General features: G+C 34.7%; 2 protein-coding genes across 2 annotated transcripts in view; both read left to right on the forward strand.

Annotated features, from left to right (window-relative positions):
• Positions 1-3,524: 3,524 nt before the first annotated feature.
• On the forward strand, positions 3,525-4,832 carry LOC132066863 (pathogenesis-related protein STH-2-like). The gene is made up of 2 exons (XM_059460061.1): positions 3,525-3,787; positions 4,339-4,832. The coding sequence occupies exons 1-2, from the start codon at positions 3,604-3,606 to the stop codon at positions 4,632-4,634; spliced, it is 480 nt and encodes a 159-aa protein (XP_059316044.1). The 5' UTR covers positions 3,525-3,603; the 3' UTR covers positions 4,635-4,832.
• Positions 4,833-11,423: 6,591 nt separating this feature from the next.
• Positions 11,424-12,625, forward strand: part of LOC132066280 (major strawberry allergen Fra a 1-3-like) — a 3,558-nt gene continuing 2,356 nt past the window's right edge. The window contains exons 1-2 of the mRNA XM_059459624.1: positions 11,424-11,841; positions 12,370-12,623. Coding sequence (XP_059315607.1) covers positions 11,658-11,841; positions 12,370-12,623 — 438 coding nt within the window. The 5' untranslated portion in view covers positions 11,424-11,657. The remainder of the gene's footprint in view (positions 11,842-12,369; positions 12,624-12,625) is intronic.

Consider the following 12,625-nt stretch of genomic DNA (forward strand, 5'->3'; position numbering starts at 1 on the left):
TACATTCATAAAAAATTACGTATGCGTTCAAATACATAATCAAAAAATAAAATAAAAATTGAAAAAATACTTGATTCTTCACTGATAATTTTGCTGCTGGTAAATCTTCATCAACAACAACATTCTTCCCCTTTTTAGCATAATCAACTCCAGATGTATTTCTCCTCTCTGATGTTGTAACAGAAGCTTTTTTCAGTCTCAGAAATACATAGTTGAAGACTCGCTTTTCTCTTAGGATCATGTATTTTCTTTGATCTAGTCTCAGCATATTCTTTCTCAACAGAAGCTGAATCAACATTGATTTTTGTTGAGAAATACCCAAATCAAAAGTCGAAAAATCTAAATTTTGAACACTATGTGTTATACCTCTAGTTACTCTCCTATTAGGTGTGGTTTGATCAGCCATTAGAAGAATGATTTAGTGATTAACACCTGAAAATTAAACTTTGATTTAAGTTAAAATTATAAGAACAGTAACATTAAAAAACGAAAAATACACAATATATAAAAATACTTACACAAATACACAACCACCCGAGAATTTAGGGCACAAAATCGTGGTTGAATCATGGATGAAACGTGATTGAAGGTTGAAAGTAATGGAAAAAAACGGCTAAAATTTTGAGTAATTAAAGAGAGAGAATCCTAATTAATGTGTGAGTATGTAATTGTACCGTTAAAAGGGGGAACAGGGATTGGGCAACGTGATTTTAGGTGTATTTGTGTATGTTTTACCTTTTTTTTTTTTTTACCATGGTAGCTATAATTGGTAATATTGAAAAGTTTTAAGTTATTATTAATAATAAAAACAAATGGTAGTTATATTCATTAAATATGGTTAAAAAGAAGCTATGGCAAGTAATTTTTCCTTTCTATTTTAAGATTTAAACTGGCCTAAAATTGACATCGATACAGAGAGGTGAAATTGAATGTACTTGGTGTGACATGTGTGCGACCCAAATGGGCTTTACTAAGGCCCACAAATAATAGGCTTTGATTGGTCTGTCAGCTTGAAAAAAACGTGGGCTGTGGGTCCGATGAATGAGGCCCAAATGATTAGTTGGACCTCTCACCAACGGAGTGCATTTTACGCAGATTGTCCTTCAAACGCACTGGTCTTTGTTTTTTTTTTTTTTTTTTTTTTTTTTTTGTACCTCAAATATGGTCCCCCCCCCCCCCCCGCTGCTTATTTAGTGAACATATCCAGGCCTGCTTCGCAAGATATAATTTCTGTAACACTTTTATCTTCATAAACTGAACTTTTGCCATGCTCGGCATAAATTCTATAGGAATTAAGTTATGCGGCATAAGTTTTGTAGTATTTTTCAGATTATGTCGAGTGTTGAAAGTTTTGTCTTGTCCACATAATTATGTGGATGTTATGATACATATCTTTGAAGTTGAACATAAACTGTGTAGAGCGAAATTTAAAATTATGCCATTTTTCAGATTATGTTGAGTGTTGAAAGATTTGCCTTGTGAGGCATAACTTGTGAGATGTTATGATACATCTGCCAAAGCTAAATATAAACTTTGGCCAGCGAAATCTAAACTTAAGTCTCACCAAATTAAAAGTACTGAAGAGCAAAAATTATAGACCACCCCAAAATAGGGGCATTTGTGCGAATGACCCACGGCAATGAGCTTCATTAAGTAGAAACAAGAAAACCAAAAAGGGAAACTTATTATACTAAACAATTTTATATCTAGATATAATTGAACTCCTTATGTCTCAGGCAGATAGATTAACAGAGATCTACTGTGTTTTTTATTGGAGTCACGAACTTGTTGTAGTCGTTTTTTAAAGAGAAAATTTTGATGCTTGTTATACTCCTAGTTCACACCCAACTCGTTTTTTTCATGCCGTTCAAAATATGCCTATTCGATTTGCTTATGTGAGGAATTAAAAATTTGATTATGTTATAGTATCTTTTTATATTTGGGTAGAAACCACTTGGTGTAAGTATAATGTTTGAGTTAAATAGAATATTTTGACGTATAATTCCATCACTAATCCACGCTAATTCGTCGCTAACTAGAATTAGCGATGACTTTGAATTTGTCCTTTGCTAATTTTTTCTTTGTAGTAAATAACTTTGTTAGTTTAGACTTATTTCATGTGTACTTAATTATGCTTTTTGGTAGTTGTTTCTTGGTACTACTTTTTGTATTGCATTTAATTTACTTGTACCTTTGAAAAGTTACATTTTCTAGTCAAAGATTCAATAGCATTTTCAGTCAATTGGAGGACATATATCTGAGAGAATAAGCCAAGTACTCTAACTGTGAGATATGATCACGAGGGCCAAAAATCATATAAGACTATATACTAAGACAAAGTAAGATATCATTTCATGACATAGTATGTAGATTTCCTATTCATGATACTGTAGAACTGTTATTGTTTAACTGTTTTGTTAGAAGGAATCTATATGAAACTACATTTGTGCTATTACATATATGATGTTAGATATATAAACTAACATTTCATGAAATGAGTGTGATTTTATTATACGTAGATATATTAATTTTTTATATATATGTACATTGTTCAAGTTACTGAAAACAATGAATTCAGTTGAACCTACTGCACCCGATTGTCTCTTAATTTTGGGAACCAATTAGCGCTGGATTTAGAAAATGGGAAGTGTCTGTGAAGGAGCATATGAGAATATTAGCTAAGGACACAGAGAATATGGATTATTAATTTAAAGTTATCGATTTGTAAATGTCATTATACTGGGTGATTAAATAAAAAAAGTAAATGTCTTTGAAAGAGGAGGCTAGTAAAAGTTTTTTGGCTTATGTCTCAAATTTTCTGTTTCTTCTTTCAACATTTTACTATTAATAACGATTCATAAAAGTCATATTAATAAGTCGGTCCATTTCCTTACTGGACCATGGCACTGTAAAGCAACGTATGGTCAAGAATTTTCAAAATTCAACATTAAAAAATTGCATAATCTTTCTTATTAGCATGAGTTGGACTTTTGCTTTTCTGGTTAAAAAAAACTCGCGTTCACATTACTATATCTACATCAAAGATATTTAATCTTACATATATAATGTAATTTTCCAACGAATAGAGTTCGAATGAATTCTTTCCCATTCCTTTAGCTTCGTCTTTGGTTCGAATAAGTTTATGCCAGTACATTATTTAAACGTCTTGTTATCTAAATTTACAAATACGTTGAAAGCTTTTAAATCTCATCACAAGATTTGAATTTAAGCAGAGATGCAAAAACCACCTACCGTTTTTTGCCTTTCTCTGAAATTTAAACTCCGATCTTTAATGATTTTTCACCTCATTGATGGCTATACCACAATCTTGTGTACAACTCGATCAAAACTTTAGGTTCCAAAAGAAGACTAAATTTTAAAAAATGCAACTTAATTCCTCGTGTTCAAATTTGAATCTAGTCATCAAATGCCGCCCATATGTTTTGTTGAGTTTAGAATATTAACCAAAAATTTCCATGCCAGGCTCTATATATATGCCAATTCGTGTTTAACCAATTAACCATCATACAATATAAATCATCAGCTTCTTTAGCCAATAATTAAACTTTTAATCCTAAAACCATTTGACTATTCAAGATCATTATGGGTGTTACAACTTTTACCCAAGAGTTTCAATCCCCTATAGCACCAATTCGTTTGTTCAAAGCTTTAATTGTGGATTCAAAATCTCTTATACCAAAACTATTGCCTCAATTTGTTGAGAGTGTTGATTTGTTACAAGGAGATGGTGGAGCTGGAAGTATTGAACAAGTGAACTTCACAAAAGGTTAGTGAATATCAATTTTTTTTTTTTTTTTTTGGGTTTTTCCATCGGTGTCTGGTATCCACATTAGAACTCTGATGAATCCGGATTTGTGTCATATAAGACCCATTTAAGGGTAAACACACTCACTATCAGGGTTGTTTCCATACCCAAAACTCGAATTTGAAACTTGTAGTAAAGGATGGAGCCGTAGAGGGATCAAAGTTTTAACATAATTTAATTTCTTCTATAACTTCACTGGTAACTTTGGTTTGAGATTTTCACCCCAATATTTTCTGAAAAAAGATTTTTGGTCATATAGATATCAAATATGTAACTCCAACTTTTGGATGACGAAAGTTATTTTCTATGAAATAATGACTTTCTCATAGATTTTTTTTCCCTAAAAAATGACTTCCGTCATATCAAACGCCCTTTCAAATAAAGCTTAAGAGAAATTCTACCTAATCTCCCTCATAATCTCTAATCAAATGGTCTAATCAAATGGTTATATAATACTTTAATTTCCCTGATGACTTTTTTTTTAATAGTGTTTGTTTTGGTTTAATTTGCAGGTAGTCCATTTGAGTTTGTGAAACATAGAATAGATGAACTAGACAAAGAAAACATGGTGTGCAAATACACAATGATTGAAGGGGATACATTGGGAGAAAAGCTTGATTCTATTTCTTATGAGATTAAATTTGAAGAGTCCAATGAAGGCTGCATTTGCAAGATGACAACTAATTATCATGGAATTGGTGAATTTGTTGTCAAAGAAGAAGATATTAAAGCTGGCAAAGAAAGTGCTACTGGCATATATAAAAAAGTTGAAGCACACCTCATTCAAAATCCAAATCTTTATGCTTAAATTTGCCTTGTGTTAAAATGAAGATTGAAGCCTATGGTTTTGTTTTCTTCTTTAATAAGTTTTTAATCACTTCACCCATGGTATAATAAGAGACATTTATTTGTTGTTAAAGATATGTAGCAGACCAATCATGATATAACAAATTGCATTCAATTGATGTAATTAGTTAAATGTTTATGTTGGGATAAATTCAGCCCACAATACTGTTACGATCCAACTAGAGGGTCATGATGGGTACCCGGAGCTAGCCTACCGAGCACCACCTTTCCTTTTATTATATGTCTCATCCTGAATAAATACAATTTCCAAAACAAATCTTATTATGAAACAATCTTCATTTACTCCTCAAAACATATATGTACATAAGCCCACGAGGCTACAAAATGATATACAAAATATACACTAAAGAGATCACAGAACATCTACTATCCACACATATGTATCTACGAGCCTCTAACTGGAGTACTGAAATCACGAGGACGGGACAGGACCCTGCCATGCCCAAATATGAACACAAAAGAATATACCAATAAGCTGCAGCTCCGGAGTAGTGGAGTGCTCCTGTGTATCCGTTGATATCGCTCCTAGGTATCCGGACCGTCTCCCTGTCTACCTGCGGCATGAACGCAGCGTCCATAAAAGAAAGGACATTAGTACGAACAATGCACCGAGTATGTAAGGCATGTATAACAACATAATAAAGAAATAGGAGAACATATGATAAAGAGATAACCTATAACTGATTGTCTCTTAAGGCGGAGTCATGCATGTTAACTTTTTTTAACATCTTTTGTACATATATACATATATCATCAATAATCTTTGCGGAGCATGCAGCCCGATCCATAATATATTGCTACGGAACATGCAGCTCGATCCATAATATCATATATTCATCATATATCTATATATTGCAGCGGAACGAACGACCCGATCCATTTATCCATATATCCCGCGTCCGGGACGATATCATAATCTGCCAACTGATCAGGTGGTTATGCGTATATAACGCCTCGCCCTTTTTCCCATATCCCATATATCAATAATCATGTATACATATACATTATATACTATAAATAGCATGCATGAGAGCCCAAATAAAAGCTACGACTTTATCGGAGTGACGTAAGATCGGTAACCTCCGATTATATTATGGAACAAACATCATCGCGATGTCTCACCTTGAAGGAACTGGTATCATGAGGTGAGACTGCCAACAATGAATAACATCAAGGAAATAATGAAATAAGATCATCAACCTGATAATAGCATCAATTCATGAGCTTTGGAATCTTTAGGAATAGAATCGTCACCATCATCATCATTATCATAAAACGCATCTTATCTCTATCTCATAAGAAGCTCTTAATAATCTTAGACTTTCAACTTTTGGAACGTAAGAAGGTCATGAGAACATATATGTATAGGAGATGGTAATATAAGAGTCATGCCTTTTGAAAGAAAGGGGACTAGCCTTACATACCTTTACGTCTTCTTAATGACTAAACGTTCTCCTTCCAAGCTCACGGCTGTACATTCAAGAGAATTCGTACTAAAATTAGATAATTGAAAACATGCTTAAGTCTGAACCAAAGCGACTAAAAGGCTAACGAAAATTGGGCAGCATTTCCTTTGTTTCAACGACTTTCTCCATACAATAAACAACTCCCAACATCACTAACAACACCCATAATGTCATAATCAAGAGACTTCTTCATGTTAAGCATTGTTCAATTTTCAAAACTCTCTTTCAAATTCATCCATAACCATAATTACAGCACAACACCATACTCGTTTACATATAATACTTCCTCAACATCCTTAGTATCATTCATAACAAGATTATAGTCATAGCATACTAAGAATCATGACTCAAGTTAACTTACTACTCAAAATATCATTATTTCCATATTTGAGCTTCATATTCTACTTTCTTCTCTCATCCAAGTTATTCAACCACTAAAATACTTTTAATAACATGAAATAGATGTAAAACTCACCTTTGATCATATAAGGATGAACTTTGGATGAGTATACTTCACTTGAGAGAAACCCCAACTTCAATACCAAAGGGAACTCTTGACTTCTACAAGCCCTAGTGGGCCTCTTTGCACTTGATCTCTTGATTCTTGGTATTTAATCTTTGATTTCTCTTGGATTTGTGTTGATATGGTGTAAGGAACATTCTAGAGTTCTCAAGAGTTGTGAAGAAGATGGGAAATGAAAAATAAGAACTTGGGTCACATATATATAATTATGAAAATCTGACCCGAAAGATTTATATGGACACTTATATGGTCCGTATAATTTATACGGTCCGTATAATTGACCGTATAATTCCCCCAGGGACTGACCCATTCTGTGACTGTTATACGGACCCTTATATGGACTGTATAAGTGGTCGTATAACTCATTTTTTCCCGAGCCTATTCTCGTCGATTCGTTAGACCTCAAATCCTCACAGAACCTTCTTAGCACTTGTTTAATACTTCATTAACCATCTAAGAAGTCCTATAGCTTCTCCTCAAGACATTACTAAATAATCATTAACTCGACAATTGCTATATCTTCCCAAACACAACTTATACTTTACTTCCTTCGACGAACTTAGTTTCACCGATTCATATAACTTTAAAATCTTGTCGTATACACTTTAAAGCTACTTAATACTCTCCTTAATGTCATAAGGACTTCATGTTCACCTTAAACTTGCGTTATTCTATTCACAACCCTAATTTTCGAGGTGTAACACTCTTCCCCCCTTAGGAACATTCGTCCTCGAATGTTAAGTTCTCAGGAATTCTACAAATCGCTAGAGTTTCCCCTGTAATATGGCACTACCATCCTATCACAGCAACCCAAAATAACATCGCCTCACAGGATCACAATAACAATAGCAAGAAAACATGGCCACACGCGATCCAAAAGCATTAAAGTAAAACATTACATACCAGAGGACAATGGAGTCTCATCTTGAACCTCTTCTAGGGGTGGAAATAAATGCGGATACCTGGACTTCACATCCTCTTCTGATTCCCAAGTCATCTCTTCTCTATTATTATTTCTCCACAGGACCTTAACTGAGGCTACGTCTTTGGTTCGGAGCTTCTGCACTTGCCTATCTAGTATGGCAATGGGTACTTCTTCATAAGACAAGTTTTTGGTAATTGAACATCATCTACATGCACAGTTTTGGAAGGATCTCCAACACACTTACGGAGCATCGACACATGAAAAACTAGGCGGACTGATTCGAATTCTGAAGGTAGATCTAATTCATAAGCCACTTGGCCCACCTTGTGCACAATCTTGTAAGGCCCAACATACCGGGGAATAAGTTTTACCTTCTTATCAAATCTCATTACGCCTTTCATCGGTGACACTTTCAGGAATACCCAATCATTAACTTGAAATTCCAAGTTTCGTCGACGGTTGTTCGCATAAGATTTCTGATGACTCTGAGCTGTTAACAATCGGTCTCGGATAAGCTTGATCTTTTCCTCCGCTTGCTGAATCAATTCCGAGCCTACTAGTTGTGTCTCTCCTACTTCAAACCACCCAATTGGCAACCTACATTTCCTTCCGTATAGAGCTTCATACGGAGCTATCTGGATACTGAAGTGATAACTGTTTTCAATAAGTGGAAAATGATCATCCCAACTACCTCCGAAGTCTAATACACATGCCCGCAACATATCTTCCAAGGTATGAATAGTGCGTTCTGCTTGTCCATTCATCTGTGGATGAAATCCTATGCTAAGTTTCACTTGAGTACCCAAACCTTCCTGAAAGGACTTCCAGAATTTAGCTGTAAATTGTGTTCCTCTATCAGTAATGATGGACACAGGGATACCGTGAAGTCGCACTATTTCTTTACGATACAGCTTCGCATAATCTTCTGCTGAGCATGTAGTTCTGACTGGTAGAAAATGAGCTGACTTCGTGAGTCTGTCAATAATGACCCATATGGAGTCATAATTATGTTGGGAACGAGGCAAGCCTACAATAAAATCCATGTTGATCACTTCCCATTTTCAAGTTGGAATTTCCATAGCTTGCAACAATCCCCCTGGCTTTTGATGCTCAACTTTCACTTGTTGACAGTTTGGACACTGAGCTACAAACTCGGCTATATCTTTCTTTATTCCATCCCACCAATACATTGATTTGAGATCATGGTACATCTTTGTTGCTCCTGGATAAACAAAATAACGGGAGTAATGGGCTTCTTCCAAAATTTGGCAGCGTAATCCTGCAACATCTGGGACATAACCTGTTTCGATACCTGAGAACTCCATTTGTAGAAATCTCAAATGGTGACTTCTCCTTCTGGGGAAGTGTATCTCTGCGCAACTTGGGGTCTTCATATTGGCGCCTTTTCACTTCCATGTCTAGGGATGAAATAGCTGGATTATAAACAACAACTCCTACATTGCCCGAGTACCTTAAGCGAACTCCTAAGCTAGCTAGCTGATGAAGCTCACATACTAATTCCTTCTTCTCCGGCTGAACACATAGACGTATAGCATGCATCGACCAGATTTGCGATGCAAGCAGCATCGGCCACCACATTTGCCTTTCCGGGATGATATAAAATACTCACATCATAGTCTTTCAATAGCTCTAACCATCGCCTTTCTCGCTATAGATTCAGCTCCTCTCGCTTGAAAACGTACCGGGAGACATAGCCTTTCCAGATCTATATAAATATCAGCAGAATCACCCATAAAACACAAATAATGTCTCCACATCTTTAGCACATGAATAAGCTCTTAGCCAAGTTTTCACGACTTCAATTCAAGATCATGAGTCGGATAATTCTTTCCATATAAAGAATTCCCAAGAATCCGCGTGCTCTGCTTATGACCGAGAGGCATCGATGAACACAATGACCTAAACACATCACTACGAACACCGCCGGGCGTTAGTCGCATCAACGACACACGTAATGACTATATCTAGTCCGAAACCCGGAATGTCTTTTTCTCTAACTCTCGATTCTTGAGGCATCACAATAATTCTCAACAGACGCTTCTTTCGATTCCTCAACTTTTTATAATCAATGCACATTCGTAAGGATTCTTCCTCACGAAGTCAATCTATCTTTCAATTCCCCGTTGTGCCGCGCTCACAAGGGCCATTATGTACGGAGGAATAGATATGGGTTTAGTGTTCGGTAGCACATCAATAGTTAAATCAATCTTCCGTTCTGATGGAAGACTTGGGAGCTCATCCGGAAACTCATTTACTACTGGGACGGATTGAAGAGTCGGTGACTTTGCTTCGGTGTCATGAACCCGAAGCAGAAATTTGCTTATTCGATTTGACTCTGTGAGGAATTAAAAATTTGATGATGTTATAGTATCTTTTTATATTTGGGTAGAAACCACTTGGTGTAAGTATAATGTTTGAGTTAAATAGAATATTTTGACATATAATTCCGTCACTAATCCACGCTAATTCATCGCTAACTAGAATTAGCGATCAATTTGAATTTGTCCTTTGCTAATTTTTTCTTTCTAGTAAATAACTTTGTTAGTTTAGACTTATTTCATGTGTACTTAATTATGCTTTTTGGTAGTTGTTTCTTGGTACTACTTTTTGTATTGCATTTAATTTACTTGTACCTTTGAAAAGTTACATTTTCTAGTCAAAGATTCAATAGCATTTTCAGTCAATTGGAGGACACATATCTGAGAGAATAAGCCAAGTACTCTAACAGTGAGATATGATCACGAGGGCCAAAAATCATATAAGACTATATACTAAGACAAAGGAAGATATCATTTCATGACAATAGTATGCAAATTTCCTATTCATGATACCGTAGAACAGTTATTGTTTAACTGTTTTGTCTGAAGGAATCTATATGAAAGTACGTTTGTGTTATTACACATATGATGTTAGATATATAAACTAACATTTCATGAAATGAGTGTGATTTAGATATTTTATTTTTATTTTTTATATATGTACATATATAGTTCAAAAATAATGAATTCAGTTGAACCTACTTTGTCTCTTGATTTTGGGTACCAACTAGCCTTGGCTTTACAAAATGGAGTGTCTATGTGAAGGAGCAAATGAGAATATTAGCTAAGGACACAAAGAATATGGATTATTAATTTAAAGATATCGGTTTGTAAATGTAATTATACTGGGTAATTAAATAAAAAAAAGTAAATGTCTTTGAAAGAGGAGGCTAGTAAAAGTTTTTCGGCTTATGTCTCAAATTTTCTGGTTCTTCATTCAACATTGTACTATTAATAACAATTCAGAAAAGTCATATTAATAAGTCGGTCCATTTCCGTATTGGACCATGGCACTGTAAAGCAACATATGGTCAAAGAATTTTCAAAATTCAACATTCAAAAATTACATAATCTTTCTTATTAGCATGAGTTGGACTTTTGCTTTTCTGGTTAAAAAAAGACTAGCGTTCACATTACTATATCTACATCGAAGATATTTAATCTTACATATATAATGTAATTTTCCAACGAACAGAGTTGGAATGAACGTAACTCTTTCCCATCCCTTTAGCTTCGCCTTTGGTCCAGATAAGTTTGCGTGTATGACTATTTCACTTGATACTTGTTACCTCCCGCCAGCAGATGAATTGAGTAACTTTGTCTGTCAAGACTTAAGCAGATGAGAAAAAATCACCTACCGTTTTTTACCTTTTTCTGAAATTTAAACTCCGATCTTTAATGATTTTTACTCATTTCATTGTTGGCTATACCACAATCTTGTGTACAACTCGATCAAAACTTTAGGTTCCAAAAGAAGACTAAATTTTAAAAAATGCAACTTAATTCCTCGTGTTCAAATTTGAATCAAGGTCATTAAACGCCACCCATACATTTTGTTGAGTTTAGAATATTAACCAAAAATTTCCATGCCAGGCTATCTATATGCCAATTCGTGTTTAACCAAATAACCATCATACAATATAAATCATCAGCTTCTTTAGCCAATAATTAAACTTTTAATTCTAAAACCATTTGACTATTCAAGATCATTATGGGTGTTACAACTTTTAACCAAGAGTTTCAATCCCCTATAGCACCAATTCGTTTGTTCAAAGCTTTAATTGTGGATTCAAAATCTCTTATACCAAAACTATTGCCTCAATTTGTTGAGAGTGTTGGTTTGTTACAAGGAGATGGTGGAGCTGGAAGTATTGAACAAGTGAACTTCACAAAAGGTTAGTGAATATCAATTTTTTTTTTGTTTCATCTGTGTGCTGTACCTACATTACAACTCCGATGAATCCGGATTCGTGTCGTATAAGACCCATTTAAGTGCAAACACGCTCACTATCAGGATTGTTTCCATACCCACAACTCGAATCTGAAACTTATAGTTAAGGGTGGAGCCGTAGAGGGATCAAATTTTTAACATGATTTAAGTTCTTCTATAACTTCACTAGTAACTTTGGTTCGAGATTTTCACCCCAATATTTTATGAGAAAAGATTATTGGTCATATAGATATCAAATATGCAACTCCAACTTTTGGATGACGGAAGTTATTTTCTATGAAATAATGACTTTCTCATAGTTTTTTTTTTCTTTCTGAAAAATGACTTTCGTCGTATCAAATGCCCTTTCAAATAAAGCTATAAGGGAAATTCTACCTACTCTCCCTCATAGTCTCTAATCAAATGGTTATATAATACTTTAATCTCCCTAATGACTCTTTTTCAGTAGTGTTTGTTTTGGTTTAATTTGCAGGTAGTCCATTTGAGTTTGTGAAGCATAGAATAGATGAACTAGACAAAGAAAACATGGTGTGCAAATACACAATGATTGAAGGGGATGCATTGGGAGAAAAGCTGGACTCTATTTCTTATGAGGTTAAATTTGAAGAGTCCAATCAAGGCTGCATTTGCAAGATGACAACTAATTATCATGGAATTGGTGAATTTGTTGTCAAAGAAGAAGATATTAAAGCTGGCAAAGATAGTGCTATTGGCATATATAAAACAGT

This window comes from Lycium ferocissimum, chromosome 8 (genome assembly GCF_029784015.1).
Source record: "Lycium ferocissimum isolate CSIRO_LF1 chromosome 8, AGI_CSIRO_Lferr_CH_V1, whole genome shotgun sequence".
In the NCBI taxonomy this organism is placed as follows: Eukaryota; Viridiplantae; Streptophyta; class Magnoliopsida; order Solanales; family Solanaceae; genus Lycium; species Lycium ferocissimum.